The 22011-nt window shown below is 42.5% G+C and overlaps 1 protein-coding gene across 2 annotated transcripts; it reads left to right on the forward strand.

Annotated features, from left to right (window-relative positions):
• Nucleotides 1–720: 720 nt before the first annotated feature.
• ELAC1 (elaC ribonuclease Z 1) lies at nt 721–21645 on the forward strand. Of its 2 annotated transcripts, XM_054537945.2 has the most exons (5): nt 779–891; nt 2889–3066; nt 7067–7231; nt 16727–17194; nt 19244–21645. In XM_054537945.2, exons 3-5 carry the CDS (start codon nt 7075–7077, stop codon nt 19708–19710), a joined length of 1092 nt encoding a protein of 363 aa, XP_054393920.1. In that variant the 5' UTR covers nt 779–891; nt 2889–3066; nt 7067–7074; the 3' UTR covers nt 19711–21645. The 2 variants fall into 2 exon arrangements, with proteins under 2 accessions (XP_002828271.1, XP_054393920.1); XM_002828225.5 differs by lacking the exon at nt 2889–3066 and having other exon boundaries at nt 721–891.
• Nucleotides 21646–22011: the final 366 nt, after the last annotated feature.

Raw genomic sequence — 22011 nt, forward strand, 5'->3', positions numbered from 1 at the left:
TTTTTTTTTGTATTTTTAGTAGAGACGAGGTTTGCCATGTTGGCCAGGTTGGTCTCGAACTCCTGAGCTCAGGCAATCTGCTCGTCTTGGCCTCCCAAAGTGGTGGCATTACAGGTGTGAGCCACGGCGCCCGGCCAGCTGCTGGATATTTTGACCACCTCAAGTACGCTGAGCACGAAATCAGTGCATCTGGCAGTACACATGAGCTTGAAATACTTTTTTTAAAGTTGTTATTCAAACGGAAGGAGTTTTTCCCTGTGGTCTGTAATCGCCACGTGCCCGTTCTGTATACAGCCAGCCTGGGCTTTTCAATCCCATGTCCGCTACCTAAGAGAACACCAAGGCTTGGAGTGAGTAAGGCACAATCAGCTTCAGATGTTAAGCAAATATTCCAACCTAGAGTAGGAAAATGGAATATGGACGGGGCTTTATGAAGGTGCATGGTCAGGCAAAGGATCTTAGTGGATGAAAGACAGTAAAGATTCATCCCAACCAAAGACCAAAAATGACACATACGTATGAGCAAAACATCAGGAAGAACACTTTTATGTGGAAAATATTACACGGAAAACAAAAGAAGAGTAACTGTTTCTCTTTTGGTTTATCCCGCTCTGGTCCTCAGGGCGATAGCCACCACCTGACACACAGCGACCTGGGAAGGAGGGAAACTCAATCACTGCCCTCGCGGCCCCGGGGGAGCCCGGAAGCGCGCCCAGAGCCAGGTCCCGCGCGGGCGCCACCGAGCGCGGACCTCCGTCGCATCCTAGAGCGGCCGCGCGGGACCCGGCCGGCGGCGCACTTCCGCCCGGGCGCATTGTAGCCCCGCGGACAGCTGGGCCAGGGTGCGGGCCTGCGCCTCCCTCGGCTCCTGGCGCGGGCCTCGGGGAGAGGGTGAGTGCGGTAGGGCATACCAGAGGGGGGCGGGCGCGCTTCCTCGGGACTCGCCGGCTCGACCAGGCACGGCCCGGCGCTGGGGACCTAAGCCTGGGGAGCGCCCGGGAGCGAGGACGCGCCTCGTTCACCGCCCCGGGCCGGAGTCTCGGCGGGCCGCAGCCTCAGCCGCCCGGCGCCGCCGCCCACCCAGCCTTTTTCGAGGCTAACACGGTCTCGTGGGGGAGCCTGGGCTCTCTAGAGGCCGGAAATCTGGCCTCTGGCCCAGCCTGTGCCTTGGCCTCTTACTTTCTGCCGCCCGGCCCCGGTTCTTTCAGCTCTAAGATGGAGGACAGCGATATCTGCCCTAGGCACACCACAGGGTGATTGCAGGGTTGACACTGCCTGCCTGAAAATGAAGAGCGCCGGTTCTCAACCTGGCAGCCAGTAGAATCGCTTGGGAAGCCTCCAAATGCTGATGCCCCATCATCACCGGGGAATTGTGATCTGCGGCCAGGACCGAGATCCACGGGCCCGGAGTGAAATGACAGTACTGTGATCACGATTGGAATATGCACTTCGCCGAACGTGGATCACAGTCTTGAGAAAGCAAGCAGCTGGGTTTTTTTTTTTTTTTTTTTTTTTTTTTTTTCCAAGAAGACAGGGACCTAATCTGGTTTGCTCGCATTTAATTCCTAGTGCCTAGAATGGTGCATGTCCCAAAACATGCACCATTGATTAAATAATTTCTGATTACTTCCCGACCTGTTTGGAGGGTTTTCATTATATTTGTTTTTAAATTATTATGGAAACCTTCACGTCATATATGAAAATTGAATAGTATACTGAACTCCCAATTCATGATCAATTCTGTTTCATCTGTTACCCTCTCCCCCACTGTAGTATTTTAAAGAAAATCTGAAATGTACCATTCCATCTGTTACCTTGTTCATGTTTATAAAACACAATAACACCTTTTTAAAACATAAAGCCATTATCAGTGTACTTAGCACTTCATTTTACCCTCTACTATCCAGTCAGCATTTACATTTTCCTAGTTGTCTCTCTCCTCTTACCCAGTTTGTCCAAATCAGTATCCAAACAATCTACACACGTTATATTTGGTTGATGTCTCTTAGATCTCTCTTAATCTTTTTCCCTCGCTCTTTATTTTGTTCCCTGTATTTTACTTGAACAAGTCATTTGTACGGTTCACGTTTTCTACATCCAGGATTTTGCTTTTTCCATTTCTGGTATCCTTTAATAAGCAGGTATTTAGACCTGCAGCCTTGTTCAGGTCAGGTTTTATTGGCAAGAGAACTTAATGGGGCATTACTGTGTTTTTTACATTGTATCACACCAGGAGTTAGATAGCATCTTGCCTCTCTCTGTGGACCTTTTATGTACAAGTAGCACCATAGGGTAACAATTGACCAGGGAATGCCAGCAAATACATGCAAAAGAAATGAGAGAATATCACCTTTTGGCAACCCCTAATGAAATAATGGATCCTGGCAATGATCACTAGCGGCTGTTAACATCAGAAAGAGAGACAGCTAGACAATGCGTGCTGCCTAATGGGGTACTTCCATCAGACAGCACACCGTTTGTCTTATCAGGTATTCTTGGAGTAATGGGGGTGGTGTGTATAGATGAAACATGATTGCCTATGAGTTAACAGTTGCTGAAGTTCAATGATGGGTGTATGGCATTGCATTATGCTAATCTCTACTTCTGTATGTGTCTGAAGTTTTTCAGAATAAAACTTTTTTAAAAAAGATTGATTAGTTGAGTAGTGAGTTTAGGTCAGCCTGATCCATACATTGCAGTTATCTGTTAGCCTTTCACTAAGTGGTTCTCAAATCGGACTCCATGTTAGGATCACAGGAGAAGGCTTTTTATTTTATTTATTTATTTTTTAATACTAAAACATGTCTCACTTGCAGAATTTCCTATCTAAATGTTCTGGGATGGAGCCCAATTATTGATATGGTTTTTTGTTTTGTTTGGGACTACAGGTGTATGCCACCATGCCCGGCTAATTTTTTATAGAGACAGAGTCTTGCCATGTTCCCTAGGCTGCTCTTGAACTCCTGGCCTCAAGCCGTCCTGCCACCTCAGCCTGCCAAAGTGCTGAGTTTACAAACAGGAGCCACCATACCTGACCTTCACTGATATGTTTTAAAAGCTCTCCAGGTGATTCTAATATGCCCCCGGGGTTATGTACTACTGATCTAAATCCATTATTTGTTAGAGATGACAAAGTGATTATATTCTATTATTCCTTCTGCAGTTAATTTGCCTTTACAAATGTTAACTTTCTGCATTCTGTTTATTCTTACCTATCTTGCAAATCAATAAGGAAGCCTCTGCAAATAAAGCTCCTTTATTATCAGAGGAAGACTTGATCTTGGAGGTGATAATGTAGAGTAACACATGAAAGGGATGTTAGCAGTAACCTCAACGCTATGCTTAAGGTAGAGATGCACCACCTTATGTATGAGGGTTGGGGTCAGGAAATATGGGGAGGGGCTGTTTCCCAAAATGGAAGGGAAGACTAGGTAGTGTGTAGTTAGAGAAGCATGTTTGGCCGTATGACACATTTCCAAAAAAAAAATTATCAGCATTAAGTAAATATAAATTTTAAAAAATTAAATAAAATGCCACTCATTGAAACATAATGCAAAAGATTTAAAAGAAAAGTTAATCCCCCGCACAGCCCCCATCCCATCACTTTAATTACCCCTGAGATAACCCATATTAACAGGATGGTGTGTATCCTCTCCCACATCAGACTTTCTCTGTCTTACATAAATGTAGGGGTTTGGGGTATTGTTATAAAAATGAGATCATACCATAGCCATCTGTAACTTTTCTCCTTGTCATCCCTCCACGACAGTAGTTACAGAAGACTCTATTAGCTGCAGAATAAATAGTTGATAGAATAAATAATAGCACAAATGTACAATAAAATATTCAGCCATTTTCCTATTGACATATTTAGATTGCTTTCATATTTTAGCCATCTTGAGAGCACCACAATACATGTCATTTTACATAGATCTTTATTATTTGGGTAGATTACGAAAAATGGGATTACTGGGTGAAAGCATATAATTATCAACAGCATCATTATTACTGGTAATATATATTCCAACTTATTCTCCCAAAGAATAATCGCAATTCATAACTTTGTCACCATTAGTTTGTGACAGTACCCATTTACCGTCATCCTGGTTAGCACTGACTAGCATTGCTCTATTGATATTTGCCTGCCAGCTGATGTGTGGTAAATGGTCTCTCTTTTTTTGTTTGTTGTGAGAGTGGGTCTTGTTCTGTCACGCAGGCTGGAGTGCAGCAGTGAAATCACAACTCACTGCAGCCTTAACCTTCCAGGTTCAAATGATCCTCCTGCCTTGGCCTCCTGAAAAGCTGGGACTATAAGCACATGCCTCCATGTCCCGCTAATTTTTGTTTTTTAATTTTTTTGTAGAGACAGTGTCTCACTATGTTGCCTAGGCTGGTCTCAAACTCCTGGGCTCAAGCGATCCTCCCACCCCAGCCTCCCAAAATGCTGGGATTGCAGGCATGAGCTACTGTACCCAGCCTCTTTGTTCTTTATTTTGCATTCCACTAACTACCTGGAGACTGAACCCTAATTTAAGTTTTTTAAATAGATACACGATAGTTGTTTGAACCCTTTTCATGCTTATAGGCCATTTGGATTTCTTCTGTGGTTCATATATATATATATATATCCTTTGCCTGTTTTTCTATTGCACCAGTATTTTTGTATTTTGAATGCATTTGCGCAAACTTTTTATTTTTTAGGAGCATTAACCCCCTGTCATAAGGGGGTCCAAACTGTTTTTTTTTCAGGTTTTTTTTTCTTGTCCTTTGACTTTGTGAGTCTTGATATATATAAAAGATTTTATTTAGTGAAAATGTCTGTTTTTAAAATTTCTGGATTTTATGTCTTGCCAATAAGGGCTTCCCATCTCCACAGTTAAAGGTATAAACATTCTCCTAATTTTTTTGAACATGTTATTGGATTTTCTACATTTAAATTTATTAACTACGTGAAGTGTATTTTTATATACATTGCAAAGTGAGCATCTTTCTTTGCTTTTTTCTCTGCTAGAACAGCCAATTATGTCAGTGCCATTCATTAAATAAACCACACTTTTTATACCTTTGTTATACACTGTATTGATTCCGATAGGTAGTTGGTTTATTTCTGAACTTTCCCTTCCCTTTTACCTCTATTTTTGTGCCAATATTATTGTTTGTATGTATGTATGTATGTATGTATGTATGTATGTATGTATTTATTGAGACAGAGTCTTACTCTGTCACCCAGGCTGGAGTGCAATTGTGCAATCTTGGCTCACTACGACTGCCGCCTCCCAGGTTCAAGCAATTCTGCTGCCTCAGCCTCCTGAAGTAGCTGGGACTACAGGTGTGCACCAGCATGCCCGACTAATTTTTGTATTTTTAGTAGAGACAGGGTTTCATCATCTTGGCCAGGCTGGTCTCAAACTCCTGACCTTAGGTGATCCACCCTCCTCAGCCTCCCAAAGTGCGGGATAACAGGCATGAGCCACCATGCCCGGCCTATTCTAATTATGTCAGATTGCTGTCGTAAATGTTAATACCTAGAAAGGCAGGTCACCACTCACTGCTTTTTGGAATTTTCTCGTCCCTTCTCAGACATTTATTTTTTCTCCCATATGATTTTTGGATTGTTTCTGTTCCAAAATTAATCCCACTGGAAGTCTGATAGAATTTCCACCAAATACGTCTACATTAGCTTAGGAAGGATGAACACTTCTGTGATATGAAGTCATTCTATCAAGGACATAATGTGTATCTCTTACTCGTGTGAATCTTTTGGGTGCTGTTCCTTTCTTGCTAACTTTATTTCTGGTAATTTTGTTTTTGCTCTTGGAATGGGTTTTTTCCCCCATTTCTGTTTTTATCTTGTTATTGCTAAGACTGAGAAGAGTTATTGAAGTTTTTGTATATTTTATATCTAGCTGTCAAATTCTCTTATAGTAGTTTTTCTTAAGCTTATTTGTTTTCTTCCCTGCCATCAATGTGGATAATCTATAATCAGTTATGTATACATTTCAGCTCATTCTAATATATTCTGTTTGATACACATCTTCCATCTCAGAAGTATATCAGTGATGTCAGATGTACCTAGAAATAGTGAAAGGAATAGTGCCAGGAGTTGGAATAAACCTGCACATTCAACAGGTTGTTGCTGATCACTTAAAATAGCAGAGTCCCAAGTCCGTGTGAGTCATGGACCATGTCATGTAGGGAGTGAGACATTTGTTCAGCATTATTGTGAAATACCAGCATGACTATAGAGCATCATAGAGCATTACTGTTATGATTGTTCAGAGAAAGGGCTGATCATTATGGGCATCAGAGACACCATTTGGTGAGCATCATTAAATACCATCTCTTGCCCAGTATCTCAACTAGAGTTGTTGTTGTTTAGTGTTTATTAGAAGGATTTTTTAAAAATTAATAAGTAGAAAGTACAGAGAGTTCCCATATACTCTCTTATCCCTCACCCCTCAGTTTCCCCTTATTAACATCTTGCATTAATGTGGTGTATGTTCAGAAGCTTAAGGGCTCATGGAAAAAAAAAAGAAAAATGTGCTACATGTGTTGCAGTTGATGAGCCAATATTGATACACTGTCAACTAAAGTTTACATTAGAGCTCATTCACTCTAGTGGCGTTCATTCTGTGTACAGTTGACCAATGTATAATGACATATGTCTGTCTTACTGTATCATACAGAATCGTTTCACTTCCTTAAACATCCCCTGTGCTCCGCCTGTTCATTCTTCCTTCTCTCACCCTGTATCACTAGCAAGCACGATTTTTAATGTCTCCATAGTTTTGCCTTTTTGAGAACATCATATAGTTAGAATTCAGCTATAGTTTTTAATTGCCTGGGTTTGGTTATTTTTGTTTGGGTATGTGAACAATTATACGAGATTCGTTAACTTGTAGTTTTAGCCAAGTTATTAAAACCTTACTGTGGATATGTGTGGAATACTATGAGAGACCAAGAATCCAGACTGTTCTAAATAACCAAAAAGTAATAATAAATATTACAGGAATGTGTTTTTGGTACAGTGATATGAAATAATCCCCAGATGATCTTTCTGTTGCAGGGTGGAAAATGTCTATGGATGTGACATTTCTGGGGACGGGTGCGGCATACCCATCTCCAACCCGGGGTGCCTCTGCTGTGGTCCTTCGGTGTGAAGGCGAGTGCTGGCTCTTTGACTGTGGGGAGGGAACACAGACACAGCTTATGAAAAGCCAACTTAAAGCAGGTTAGTGTGCCTTCAGCTATCTCATTAAGATTTTTTTGTTGTTCTGCTTCATTTTCTTGGCTCTCCTTGGACATTTTGTTTAGAAACAGCCCTGATGGTTGCATCCCACTTCAGTGCTAGACCCTGGTGAGACTTGGAAGGCCTGCAGGCATCTGGCCACGTCCACTGAACTTCATTTACTTATTTACTTGCTTCTCATTTATCCTGTAGATGCTGAAAGCAAGGATTCATGTAGGCTTGGGGTTTGGGAAATGTCGTGGGATACACCAGGCATATTAGATGAACGCTGCCTTAGCAAGGAAGCAGTGTACATACTTACCTCCACCAGGAGATAGTTTTCATGAGAGGATGCAAAGGGTAGGAAATGTTTGGAGGAGGGAGATGCTCTTTTCCTCTTGGGGTTATCAGGGTAAACTTCTCAGAGAAGTTGACCTGTGGGTTGTCAAAGGAGGAGGAGGAATTTCAGGGCTGAGGAGAAGAAGGGCATTTCAACCAGGGGGAATGGAGTGAGCAGAGGCCAGCACCTGGGAGATAGAGCAGTCCAATGGTGAAAAGCTTCAGCTTCAGTCAGGCAGACCTGGCTGTGTCTTGGGCCTGTGACCTTAGCATATCAGCAAACTTCAACTTTACTTTCCCCATTTTGAAAATGGGGATTAAAAAGTCTACTTAGAAAGGGTGTTATGAGAATTACATGTAATCATTTATTCTCTGTGTGATTGCCTCTTTCTCAGTTAAATCTTAGCTCAGATGCCATCTTCTCAGAGGCTTTCCCAAGTCCTCCTGGATTAAGTAGTTCCTCTCTCACCCCAGTCATTCCTTTACTTTGTCCTATTTTTATTGACTTCTTAGCATCATCAGTATCTGAAATTATGTTATTTAGTTTCTGTGTTCTTTATCTCCCTTTACTGTAAAGTATGTTCCATGATCATTTGTATACCTAGTAGATGCCTAGTTATATCTGTTCAACTAGGCATCTACTAAGTATATAAATGATCATGGAACTTACTTTAGTGAATGGATAAGACGTTTAGCAACTTAGCACAGTGCCTCTCACTTATTAGGTCTTGATAAATAGTACTGAAGTCATTATTCCTACAACTCATCACAGTACCTGGCACTTGGTGACTAAAGGAAAGATACTTCTAGTGTTCAGGGATCTCTTGGTCTAGTGATGGAAACTGACATGCAAATGGACAGTAATCAATCATGTAATCTGATAAGCAGAATAATGGAAGTATTTTCTAAGTACTTTGGAGCACAAAGGAGGGGGAAGTAACTGACCATTCATTAATAGAAGGCATCCCAGAGATTGTTAACAGTTGAGCTAGGATCCAAGAGATACATAGAAGTTTTTCTGAGAGAGAGGTAGAGATGGACATTGAGGGAACAGACAACAAAGTGAGCAACAAGTAAGGAAGTTTCCAGGAAAGAACTGGCATGTTGGGGAGCATTGAGTACTTGGCTAGGCTAGATGGAACTAAGAATGCTGAAAAGGTGAGGGCTGACTGTGAAGTCCTCTGTAGCATAGTAAGATATTTAGACTTTATTGTTCTACTGGGAAAAAGGAACCATTCCTGTTTTTAAGGGGGAATAATGCAATCTTGTTTGTGTTTTAGGACAGAGTTTTCTGATGGCACATGTATTGGGAGAGAGAGAATAGCATCAGGGAGACCAGTTCCAAGGCAATTGCAGTTCACTTGTATCAGTTCATTTTCGTACCGCTATGAAGAAATACCCAAGACTGGGTAATTTATTAAAACAACAACAAAAAAGAGATTTAATGGACTCGCAGTTCCACATGGCTGGGGAGGCCTCACAATCATGGTGGATAGCAAAGGCAGAGCAAAGGCGTATCTTACATGGTGGCAGGCAAGAGAGCATATGCAAGGGAACCGCCCTTTATCGACCCATCAGATCTCATGAGACTTATTCACTGTCATGAGAACAGCATGAGAGAACCTGCCCCCCATGATTCAATTACTTCCCACCGGGTCCCTCCCATGACATGTGGGGATTATGGGAGCTACAATTCAAGATGAGATTTGGGTGGGACATAGCTAAACTATATCATTCCACCCCTGACTCCTCCAGAACCTTATGTCCTCACATTTCAAAACCAATCATGCCTTCCCAGTAGTCTCCCAAAGTCTTAACTCCTTTTAGCATTAATTTAAAAGTCCACGGTCCAAAGTCTCATCTGAAACAAGGCTAGTCCCTTCTACCTTATGAACCTGTAAAATCAAAAGCAAGTTAGTTACTTCTTAGATACAATGGGGGTACAGGCATTGGGTAAATATACCCATTCCAAATGAGAGAAATTGGCCAAAACAAAGGGGCTATAGGCCCCATGCAAGTCCAAAATCCAATAAGACAGTCAAATCTTAAAGCTCCGAAATGATCTCCTTTGACTCCATGTCTCACATCCAGGGCATGCTGATGCAAGAGGTGGGTTCCCATTGTCTTGGGCAGCTCTACTCCTGTGGCTTTACAGGGTATAGCCCACTTCCTGGCTGTTTTCATGGGTTGGCGTTGAGTGTCTGCAGCTTTTCCATGCACACAGTGCAAGCTGTCAATAGAGCTGCCATTCTGGGTTCTGGAGGACAGTAGCTCTCTTCTCACAGCTCTACTAAGCAGTGTCCCAGTGGCTATGTGTGGGGGCTCACACCCCATATTTCCCTTCCACACTGCCCTAGTAGAGGTTCTTTGTGAGGGCTCCACCCCTGCAGAAGACTTCTGCCTGGACAACCAGATGTTTCCATACATCCTCTGAAATCTAGGCGGAGGTTCCCAAACCTCAATATTTGACTTCTGTGCACCCGCAGGCCCAACACCACATCTAAGCTGCTAAGGCTTGGGGCTTGCACTCTCTGAAGCAACCGCCTGAGCTGTACCGTGGCCCCTTTAAGCCACACTGGGATGCAGGGCACCAAGTCCCAAGACTGCACAAAGCAGCAAGGCCCTGGGCCCAGGCCAGGAAACCATTTTTCCCTCCTAGGCCTCTGGGCATGTGATGGGAGGGGCTGCTGTGAAGACCTCTGACATGCTCTGGCAACATTTTCCCCATTGTCTTGGTGATTAACATTTGGCTCCTCATTACTTACACAAATTTCTGCAGCCAGCTTGAATTTCTGCTCAGAAAATAGGATTTTCTTTTCTGTTACATCATCAGGATGCAAATTTTCTGAACTTTTATGCTCTGGTTCCCTTTAAACATAAGTTCCAATTCCAAACCATATCTTTGTGAATACATAAAAGTGAATGCTTTTAAGAGCACCCAGGTTATTTCTTGAACGCTTTGCTGCCTAGAAATTTCTTCTGCCAGATACCCTAAAGCATCTCTCTCAAGTTCAAAGTTCCACAGATCTCTAGGGCAGGGGCACAATGCTGCCAGTCTCTTTGCTAAAGCATAGCAAGAATCCTTTTGCTTCAGTTCCCAATAAGTTCCTCATCTCCATCTGAGACTACCTCAGCCTGGACTTTTTGGTCAAAACCATTCAACAGGAAATTCCAAACTTTCCCATGTCTTCCTGTCTTCTGAGCCCTCCAAGTCTCTAGGAAGTTCTAAACCTTCCCACATTTTCCTGTCTCCTTTTGAGCCCTCCAAACTGTTCCAACCTCTGCCTGCTACCCAGTTCCAAAGTCATTTCCACATTTTCAGGTATCCTTATAGCATTATCCCACTCTACCAGTACCAATTTACTGTATCAGGCCATTTTCATACTGCTATGAAGAAATGCCCAAGACTGAGTAATTTATTAAAAAAAAAAGAGGTTTAATGAACTAATCGCAGTTCCACATGGCTGGGGAGGCCCCACAATCATGGTGGAAGGCAAAGGCAAAGGTATGTCTTACATGGTGGCAGGCAAGAGAGCATGTGCAGGGGAACTCCCCTTTATCAAACCATCAGACCTCATGAGACTTATTCACTGTCATGAGAACAGCATGAGAAAACCTGCTCCCATGATTCAATTACTTCCCACCGGGTCCCTCCCATGATGTGGGGATTATGGGAGCTACAGTTCAAGATGCAATTTGGGTGGGGACACAAACCATATCATCACTGTATATGTGTGTGTGTGTGAGAGAGAGAATGAGGATATTGAAGTATAGAGATGGAGATGAGAGATTCAATTTAAGAGATACTTGTAGAGCCAAGAGGAGATGGTCACTGAATGTCTAGTGTGTGAGGAAGTGAAGAATTAATACAAGTTACTGATGGTGATGTCCTGGACCTAGAGAAGAAGTCAGGAAAAGTGTTGTTGGAGGAAGGAGCTAATGCATATTGTTTGGGACATATGGCCTTCAGGTAGGTACAATTGAACCGTAATTATATACTGTCTTGTGTTGAAACTTTGAGATAATTCAGGTGCCATTCTTTGCTTTTCTTGGATCGTACAGAGATTCCTTTCATGAGAACCTTCATGAGATTCCTCCGGACAGGCACAGGCCAGAGTAGAGACTTGATAGTTAACATTTTAGACAGTAGGAGTTGAGGTGGCAAGGTGTACTAAAATAGAAACAAGAAATTGTTAAGTGTGAGTTACCAGAGGTTTGACTGTGGGGATACATCTTTTTATTTAATACTTGTGTTAGTTATCTGATACTATCTAATAATGCATAACAGATTATAAATTTAGTGGCTTATTTGCATTTGTTATCTCCTAGTTACTGTCGGTTAGGGAGTTCAGGCCTGGTTTAGCTAGGTTTTCTGCTTCAGGGTCTCACTAGGCTGCAATCTAGGTGTTGGCTGGGGTTACAATTTCATCAGAGGCCCAACTGGGGAAGATTCTGCTTCTCAGCTCTTTCAGGTTGTTGGCAGAACCCTTACAGTGGTAGGACAGTCCACCCTGAGCTGCTTGAGTTCTCTGCATTGTAGGTTTCTGCTTCATGGTAGCTTGCTTCTTCATAGCCAGCATGGTAGAAGGAGACTCTAGAGTAAGTCTGCTAGCAAGATGGAGTCTTATGTCCCATAACGTAATCACGTTGCATTCTTGTGCCATATTCTGCTGGTTAGAAGCAAGTCACAAGTCCCGGCCACACTCAAGGAGAGGGGATTGTAGGATGTGAACACCAGGAGGTAGGGGCCACAGGGACCACCTAAAGTATCCACCACAAGTATATTTTACAGTTCCTTTGTATATGATTTTTTGTTTTTTGTTTTTTTTTTGAGACAGAGTCTTGCTCTGTTGCTCAGGCTGGAGTGCAGTGGTGCGATCTCGGCTCACTACAACCTCTGCCTCCCAGGTTGAAGTGATTCTTATGCCTCAGCCTCCTGAGTAGCTGAGATTACAGGCACGTACCACGACACCTGGCTAATTTTTTTTGTATTTTTAATAGAGATGGGGCTTTGCCATGTTGCTCAGGCTGATGTCAAACTCCTGAGCTCAGGCAATCCACCTGCGTTGTCCTCCCAAAGTGCTAGGATTCAAGTGTGAGCCACTTTGCCCAGTCTACATAGGGTTTAAATAAACAGTTGGAGTTGGGCACAGTGGCTCATGCATGTAATCCCAGCATTTTGGGAGGTCAAGGCAGGAAGATCACTTGAGGCCAGGAGTTTGAGACCAACCTGGGCAACATAAAGAGACTCCATCTTTACAAGAAATAAAAAAGTCGGGTGTGGTCCCAGCAGGAGGCTGAGGCAGGAGGATCCTTTGAGCCCAGGAGGTCAAAGCTGCAGTGAGCCATGATTGAGCCACTGCACTCCAGCCTGGTGACAGAGCAAGACCCTGTCTCAACAAATAAATAAATAAACATAAATGCATGAATTCATACATACAATTGGTAAATCTAATCTTGGCCCAAAAAAAACCAAAACAAAACAAAACAAAAAAACCACAACCCCAAAAGCCCAAAGGAACTTTAGTTTACTACATTTCTGTATGCTTAGAAAAAAAATTTCTGAGGCCGGGCATGGTGGCTCATGCCTGTAATCCCAGCACTTTGGGAGGCCGAGGCAGGTGGATCACGAGGTCAGGAGTTTGAGACCAGCCTGGCCAACATGGTGAAACCCCATCTCTACTGAAAATACAAAAATTAGCCAGGTGTGGTGGCGGGTGCCTGTAAACCCAGCTACTTGGGAGGCGGAGGCAGGAGAATTGCTTGAACCCAGGAGGCGGAGGTTGTGGTGAGCTGAGATAGTGCCACTGCACTCTAGCCTGGGTAACAGAGTGAGACTCCATCTCGAAAAAAAAAAAAAGAAAAATTTCTGGCCTTAGAGAGGAAGGTGAGATAGTAATCCTAGAGCATTACCTGTGACTCTCTAGTACTTCAGATGCCCCTAGTCTCAAACTGGAATGCAGCACCCTTAGTACATACTAATTTCTCTCCATAACCTATTATGGACCTATCATTATTTGATTCATTGAAACCCTTTCAGCTTGTACTACCTCTAGGGATAATGGATATATTACATAGTGGTGAAGTCTGGGATTTAATGTACTCATGACCAAATAATGTACATTGTACCCATCAGGTAACTAATCATCCCTCACCACACCCCCCTGCCCCCTGCCACCCTCCCACTCTTCCAAGTCTTCCATGTATATTATTCTATACCCTATACTTATGTGTACACATGAAATGATTATTAAAAGTATTATAAGAGCATGATTTTTAAATGATATAAAAAGTATAAATGCTTATTGTAAAAATTCAAACAAAACAAAAACGTGTAAATAAGAAAAGTCCAAGTCTCCCCTCGTAGGTGAATTTTCTATGTATATAGATATGGTGATAGTATGGGAGTGTGTGTGTGTGTATAGTTCTGCATACATAGAATTATACTGTTCTTGGCATAACCTGCTTTTTTTTTCAACTGAGCAATGTATACAAACAATATATTGCAGCTTTTCCAAATCCAGTAAATATACCTATGTCTTCATTTTTAGAGAATGCTCAATATTCCACTCCTCTGTGGATGACATATTCCCCTATAACTTCCTTGTTCCCAAGGGAAAGGGAACTCAGGCATTTTTGTGTCTTCATTTGAGAGCTTCCTCATACCTTTGATAATTGTGGTTGCCATTCCTTCTCCCTTTGAAATCAGGTTTCTTGAAAAATGAAGTATTTGTCTCCTTGAAGCTGTGATAACTGTAGGAAGCAGTTTTTCACTTAATTTGCCTCGCTTCGAGTTCACAGGTTGTTTTGGTGTTCAGTTTGGCTTTGTTTTAGAGTGGATAGGGAAAGGGCCCGGAAAGTCCGATGTTGGTAGTTTTTAGGCCACTGGGGGATCTGGACTCAGTGACTGCTATAGTTCTTTTTTTTTTTTTTTTTGTTTGAGATGAAGTTTCACTTTTGTTGCCCAGGCTGGAGTGCAATGGCGTGATCTCGGCTCACCACAACCTCCACCTCCTGGGTTCAAGCGATTCTTCTGCCTCAGCCACCTGAGTAGCTGGGATTACAGGCATGCGCCATCACACCCAGCTAATTTTGTATTTTTAGTAGAGACAGGGTTTCTCCATGTTGATCAGACTGGTCTCAAACTCCCGACCTCAGGTGATCCACCCACCTCAGCCTCCCAAAGTGTTGTGATTACAGGCATGAGCCATCTTGCCCGGCCCTATTGCTGTAATTCTTTTGTCTGCAGAGTCCTCAGGTCACACATGGAGGTGACTTGGCAACCCGCACAGGGAGACGGGGGAAATGAGGAATTCAGGCAGTAAAAAAACAGCAAAAAGGAGCATATCGAGGAAACTTCTAGAGTGCCTCCTGGGGATTTGCAAGGTCCACAATCAGCCTGTGCCAATCTATTGTTCTCTGTTGCTGGCTGGGCTTGGATGTAGTAATTCTGGGAAGACTTGCTTGGAGAACACTTGATGTTATAGAACAAATCACATTACAGTAAACTATTCCTGTTCTTTTATGGTATCAATAAACTGTTTCTGTACTTTTATAGCATCAAACGTTTAAAATAGGTGGGCCTTGAGCAAAGGGCCAGAAGCCTCTTTTGTACTAGAAATGTGTTAATTTTTGTTGTTACTTTTGAAATGTCATGTGGTGTGTCTCAGAAAATGCTGATGTGGCATCCTGCCATATTCCAGCAATAAATTCAGTTTACCATTGGCTAAACCAAATTAAAACGTAAGCCAATATGCACTGAAAAAGCTGTTGTGTTAGTTCAGACTGAAAGGAAGAATGGACCCAAGTACCCTTACATAATAGCTTAGGGGATCGGTCCTCCTGCATTCTGGCATCTGTTGCCCACCTTCCTTCTTAGTTCCTCATCTTTTTCCCTCTCCTACCTCCCTTCTCCCTCCTCCTTTTCCCCTCCCTTCCTCACCCTTCTTCCTTTTTCTCCATCTTCTTCAACCTCACCCAGACAAGCAGGCCGTGACTTGATTGGTTAATCACTGTCCAGTATAGGGAGTCCTTAAAAGGCAGTTTTGGGTTCAGGCACTGGTCCAGTCCGTTGGAGCCAGTGGAACATTTTGTTTTCCTGGAATATATGTTTGCTTTTCTCAGAGGGAGCAGTAGGGGGCAATGTAATTGCTAGATGCTTTTGATACTTGAGGCCTATCTATTTAATAGTTAAGTGAATTATTTTGGTACACTTGTATATTTTACTTGTTTTTTTTTTTTTTTTTGAGACAGTTTTGCTCTTGTTGCCCAGGCTGGAGTGCAATGGCACAATCTTGGCTCACCGCAACCTCCGCCTCCCGGGTTCAAGTAATTCTGCTGCCTCAGCCTCCTGAGTAGCTGGGATTACAGGCATGCGCCACCACGACCGGCTAATTTTGTATTTTTTTTAGAAGAGATAGGGTTTCTCCATGTTGGTCAGGCTGGTCTCAAACTCCCGACCTCAGGTGATCCTCCTGCCTCGGCCTCCCAAAGTGCTGGGATTACAGGCGTTGAGCCACCGTGCCTGGCCTACTTGTTTTTTTATGTGACACAAAATGTATGAAAATACTCTGAAAGCTGTAAAACTATGTAATATGAAGATATCTTATGAAAAATGTTATATCTTATTGAAACCATCTAGTGGGGCTAGGCACCGTAATCCCAGCACTTTGGGAGGCCAAGGTGGGATAATTGCTTAAGGCCAGGAGTTTGAGACCAGCCTGGACAACATAGCAAGACCCCATTTCTACAAAATTAAAAAAAAAAAAAAAAAGCCAGGCATAGTGGTAGGGTCTGTAGTCCTAGCTACTTGGGAGGCTGAGGCAGTAGGATCACTTGAGTCCAGGAGGTCAAGGCTGCAGTGAGCTATGATCACACCATTGCACTCCAGCCTGGATGACAGAGCAAGACCTGTCTCTTTAAAAAAAAAAACTATTAAAAACAAACAAACAATCAAAAAACCATCTGGTGAAATAAAGCCTGTCTTCCTGTTTTTGGAATCATGTAGTAAAATGTAAATGAATAAGTTTATGATAAGTAGAACTTTTAAATTCAATTTACTATTTTTAATGTAAATTGTTAGGCTTGTTTCAAATAGCTTTGTATGGGTTTTTAGTTAATGAAAAATTTCCAAACGTATTTCTCTATCTCAATCAAAAGGGAGAATTACCAAGATCTTCATCACACACCTTCATGGAGACCATTTCTTTGGCCTTCCTGGGCTCCTCTGCACAATCAGCCTGCAGAGTGGCTCCATGGTGTCCAAACAGCCTATTGAAATCTATGGCCCTGTAGGGCTTCGGGACTTTATCTGGAGAGCCATGGAACTCTCTCACACAGAGCTGGTCTTCCATTATGTGGTTCATGAACTGGTTCCTACAGCGGATCAATGTCCTGCAGAAGAACTAAAAGAATTTGTGCATGTGAATAGAGCAGACAGTCCTCCCAAAGAGGAACAAGGAAGAACTATCCTGTTAGACTCAGAAGAAAACTCATACCTTCTGTTTGATGATGAACAGTTTGTTGTAAAAGCATTTCGCCTCTTTCACAGAATTCCCTCATTTGGGTTTTCAGTCGTGGAAAAGAAACGCCCAGGTAAACTCAATGCACAGAAACTTAAAGACCTTGGTAAGTGTTTTTTTTGTTTTTTGTTTTTTCCCCCCTTCTCATCAATAGGGCACCTGTTGACTGAAGCTATAAGAAGTGTCATAGTAAGGCCAGGAGTGGTGGCTCACACCTGTAATCCTAGCACTTTGGGAGGCCGAGGTGGGAGGATCACTTGAGTTCGGGAGTTCAAGACCAGCCTGGGCAACATGGCGGAACCCCATCTCTACTAAAAAGACAAAAAGTAACTGGGTGTGGTGGCATGTGCCTGTAGTCCCAGCTCCTTGGGGGGCTGAGGCAGGAGGATCACTTGAACCCAGGAGGTCAAGGCTGCAGTAAGCCAAGATGGCGTTACTATACTCCAGCTTGGGTGACAAAGCGAGACTCTGTCTCAAAAAAAAAAAAGTGTCATAGTAAGCTTCGACTCCTCTATCCCAGGCCTAAAACTGACATTTTCTCCACTTAGTCCCTTTGCCCAAAGTTTGCTTATGAAGGAAAATCCATGGGGCGAAAAAATGCTATTTAGAGCAAAAGCCAAGTATACATTTGAATCCTGTCTTCAGCTCCCTGGATCCACATTCTTAGTCTGTCTTCACCTTATACTATCTTGGTTGGCAAGGTGATTTGGGTGGTAGTGGTGGTGGTTTTAGGTCCAGGCTTTATTTTTTCATGTCTTCCCTTTGATATGTGTTTTTGATGACATCTTTGGTCTGAGAATTTTTGCCATCATTCTTAACCTTACAACTGCAACCATATGCTTTCAGAGTTTCCTTCTGTATCTACTTTGCTTACTGATTTAACCTTGATTAAATTAATTTGGTATTCAAAACCCTGTGCCTCAACCAGTTTTATATATCAGGGTTCATCATAGTTGAAAGCAAGCATACAGAGGTGGGCTTGGGGCCCATCTAAGGCTTCACACCTCCTCCATGCTAAGCGCTAAGCCAGCATGCATGAGGGGATCTTTTCAGCACCTCTTGCAAGGTAGAGTCCAGGTACATTATATCTCCAGTGTCACTGCCTCCACAGGCATGCTGTGGCAGTGCCTGTAAAAAGCACGGTGGCATTTTGTGTGTGTTGTTTTTTTATTTATGTGATCTCTTCCTCAACTAAAACAAAATGCTAGATAATGAGGAAAAGTGACTTAGGCCAAGGGTATTTTTATTACCTGAAAGCCTGTGGAAAGACTATTATATTTGGAAACTTTAAACATGATCTGTGTTGGAATTGGTGGTCATACTATACTAGTTTGTAAGTATTGTCCATAGTGATGATCAGGTCTTATTTTAAATTAATATGAGATTTAAGCCCACTTTGATAAATGTGGAACTGCCCCTGTCTGCCAAGAAGACTAATAATGTACAATTGCCTGAAAAAATGCTCCTTGATCTTGTAATACAAGCAATCCTGCTAACAATTTTTTTATTAAGTTACTTTGTAGGTACTTGTTTTGACTAGGTGTTGATTATATCTTTTTTTTTTTTTTTTTTGAGGCAGTCTCACTCTGTTGTCCAGGCTGGAGTGCAGTGGTGTGATCTCAGCTCGCTCACTGCAACTTCTGCCCCCTGGGTTAAAGCAATTCTTGTGCCTTGGCCTCCCATATAGCTGGGACTACAGGTGTGCACCACTACGCCTGCCTCGGCCTCGCAAAATGCTAGGATTACAGGCATGAGCCAGTGCACCCAGCCTGACTATATCACTACTTAAATGCACTCTCAAATTTTACCCAAAGGTGAGCTTATTAAATAAAGCACTCTCAAAAACTGTTGTTTCTGTGCACAGCAGAGAATCAAGAATGTTATAGTGACTACAATAAGGTCCTAGTGATACTTAGGAGACTAAAACTTGTCTGACATGTATGCATGGGAAATGTTTTAAGTACTAAGGCATTGCTAATATCAATCAACACTGAAATTTTAAAAATGTATAAATCCAGTTTTCCACAAGTAGTAAAACATTTATAACAATTATGGATGCCTTTTCCATTAGCTATTTGCAATGCTGTTAAAATAGACTCTTGAAAAGTCATAAATTCCATTCCTATGATGTAATGTTATCTGCCTTCATCATTAGGTGTTCCACCAGGTCCTGCCTATGGGAAGCTGAAAAATGGAATTTCTGTTGTTCTGGAAAATGGGGTTACAATTTCTCCCCAAGATGTCTTAAAAAAGCCTATTGTTGGAAGAAAAATCTGCATATTGGGTGACTGCTCTGGGGTTGTGGGTGATGGAGGAGTAAAGCTGTGCTTTGAAGCAGACCTGTTGATCCACGAAGCGACCCTGGATGATGCCCAGATGGACAAAGCAAAGGAGCACGGCCACAGCACACCACAGATGGCAGCGACATTTGCAAAGTTGTGCCGTGCAAAGAGGCTGGTTCTGACTCACTTCAGTCAGAGGTACAAACCAGTTGCCTTGGCCAGAGAAGGAGAAACAGATGGCATTGCAGAACTAAAAAAGCAAGCTGAATCAGTGTTAGATCTCCAAGAAGTGACTCTAGCAGAAGATTTTATGGTGATAAGCATTCCAATCAAGAAATGAAACCAGTGTTCCTGAGTGCACACTGACATGTCTGTGAATATGTTACTGAACCTATAGTCCAGTTTTTTTATTTCTTGTTTTAGTCTGAAATTATTTGGGCCCTAATAATCCTAAAAAGAATGGAGCTGCATTGATGAATTGGCTCAGTATTTAAAGAGAGCAAGCTTTTTGATAATAAATCTTTTTAAGAGAAAAAAACCCCAGCATCCTTTTTGAAGTCCAGATTTGTCAAAATGATAGACTATTCAGTTATACGTCTTATTTTGTGCTACTACCACAGATAGCCAATATTCCATGCAGTTCTGGGCTTAGCTTCTGCCCAGCTTTATTGCTGCTATTGGCAAAGAGCGCAGGACTTAGCCCTCGTGGCTAAAAATGGTATTTTGGCAGTTTGTATTGAATCTGTTTGTGTTATTAACAGAAGAGGGAGAAATGTCATGAGACGTTGGACAGGCACGATTGATGATAGCATGACCATAGCTTTGCTGGAATACTGAATGCAGGGTTTGGCTAGGTGTTTATTTTAACATTTTATTAAACTTTCTATTTGGCTCTTAACCCATGGTTCTCAGCTGGGGTGACACTGGTCCTCTAGAAGCAGGTTTGAAATTATGGGTATGTTTTCTTGTCACAGTGACTGAGTGCGGTGGTGGTAGTGGTGGTACTACTACTACTGGTATTTAGTCAGCAGGGATCAGGGATGTTAGCTGTCCTGCAAAGTTTTGGTCAGTCGTATACAATAAAGAATCATCTCACCCCAAAATGCAAATTGCAGGCCCATTGAGATACACAGCAAGTTAGTTTACACTCTTGATGTGAATATAGTTTACCAAAATTAGTGACATAATGAGTCGAATTACTAGGTAAGTCAAATCCTAAAGAGTGAATGTGTTAGAATTGCAGTGTCATACCAAATAACATTCAAAAGAAATGAGCCATCGAGTGAAGCTTGGGAACCTGGAGGTAAACAATGCTTATCTGTTAAACTGAAGTTTCATTTACGTGTCCCTATTAATAAACATTATTTGCCCCACAATGTTTCTTAAAACATGCTCCATGGAAAGCTAGTCTTGAGTGCTGATTCACTCAGAGGGGCTCCTCAGTCAAATCAGTTTGGGAAACACATTATTGCTGTCTGTCCTTCTAGGAGTGGTGTAGTATCCATCAACATATTAAAAACAGTATTGCTTCAAATGATCATAAACCAGTGTTTGATGCCAGAAAGACCTGATCCCAGAGTCCCATTCTCTGACATGTGGTGGTACCTCTGTGTGGTCTGGAGCTGGTAACCCACTCTCTGAGTTTCTTCAGCTTGTTCATTTCAAAAATGGGAAAAACAGTAAGACCCATGTCATAGATTGTTAAACAAGACAACATATATAAGGAGCATAGCACATTGCTTGAAGGTGTTGAGAAATCCTGCAGTACAGAGGCCTGTCAGCTCTGTTGAAGCCCTTTCTCAGTCCTATTTCACCAGGTACTACCTGTTAACATCTCAGGAACCTAGAGAGCTTTACAGCACACATATTTAGAAACACTGTTGTAGTACGTACTGTTCAATTCCTCTGGGTTCTGGGGCTTCTCTGGCCAAAATTTTTGACTCCCGGCTAGTTGTGGAGACTCCAAAGTAGTGATGATTGGCTAGGGGCAGTGGCTCATGCCTGTAATCCCAGCATTCGGAGGCCAAGGCAGGCGGATTGCTTGAGCCCAGGAGTTCCAGACCAGCCTGCACAACATGGTGAAACCCCATCATTACAAAAAATACAAAACTTAGCCAGGCATGGTGGTGTGCCTGTGGTCTCAGCTACTCAGGAGGCCAAGGTGGGAGCCTGGGGAGGTTGAGGCTGCAGTAAGCCATGATCATGCTATTGCACTCCAGCCTGAGCAACAGAGCAAGACCCTCTCTCAAAAAAAAAAAAAAAAAAAACAAAACAATGATCAAGATAGGTCTGATTACTTAAGATACGATCATTCTGATGCAGTCTCTAGAATGGTCTGTCTTACTGTAGACTCTGCCCCCAAAAAGTGCCACATTTTGATCATGCATAAAGCATGCCATGGTTTCTAAATTCAATTCAAATAAGCACTAATTAGACATCTAATGTACCTAAACTTGTGCAAGAGACTAGGACTCTAGGACTAGAATGGCTCAGATGAGTATCTCTAATGCATGAATCCCCTGAGGATAGAGATTATGTCTTAGTCACTGCCACATCCTTAGAAATGTCCACCTAGAGCTGAGTGCAGTGGTGTGTGCCTGTAGTGCCAGCTACTCAGGAGGCTGAGGTGAGAGGATCACTT

Source organism: Pongo abelii, chromosome 17 (genome assembly GCF_028885655.2).
Source record: "Pongo abelii isolate AG06213 chromosome 17, NHGRI_mPonAbe1-v2.0_pri, whole genome shotgun sequence".
Classification (NCBI taxonomy): domain Eukaryota; kingdom Metazoa; phylum Chordata; class Mammalia; order Primates; family Hominidae; genus Pongo; species Pongo abelii.

Excerpts from the sequence above, each read along its gene's own strand:
- ELAC1 (XM_002828225.5), top strand. The coding sequence starts at position 7,075 with ATGTCTATGGATGTGACATTTCTGGGGACGGGTGCGGCATACCCATCT. Across the intron at positions 7,232-16,726 it reads GAAAAGCCAACTTAAAGCAG|GGAGAATTACCAAGATCTTC; the intron begins GTTAGTGTGCCT and ends CTCAATCAAAAG. Across the intron at positions 17,195-19,243 it reads ACAGAAACTTAAAGACCTTG|GTGTTCCACCAGGTCCTGCC; the intron begins GTAAGTGTTTTT and ends CTTCATCATTAG.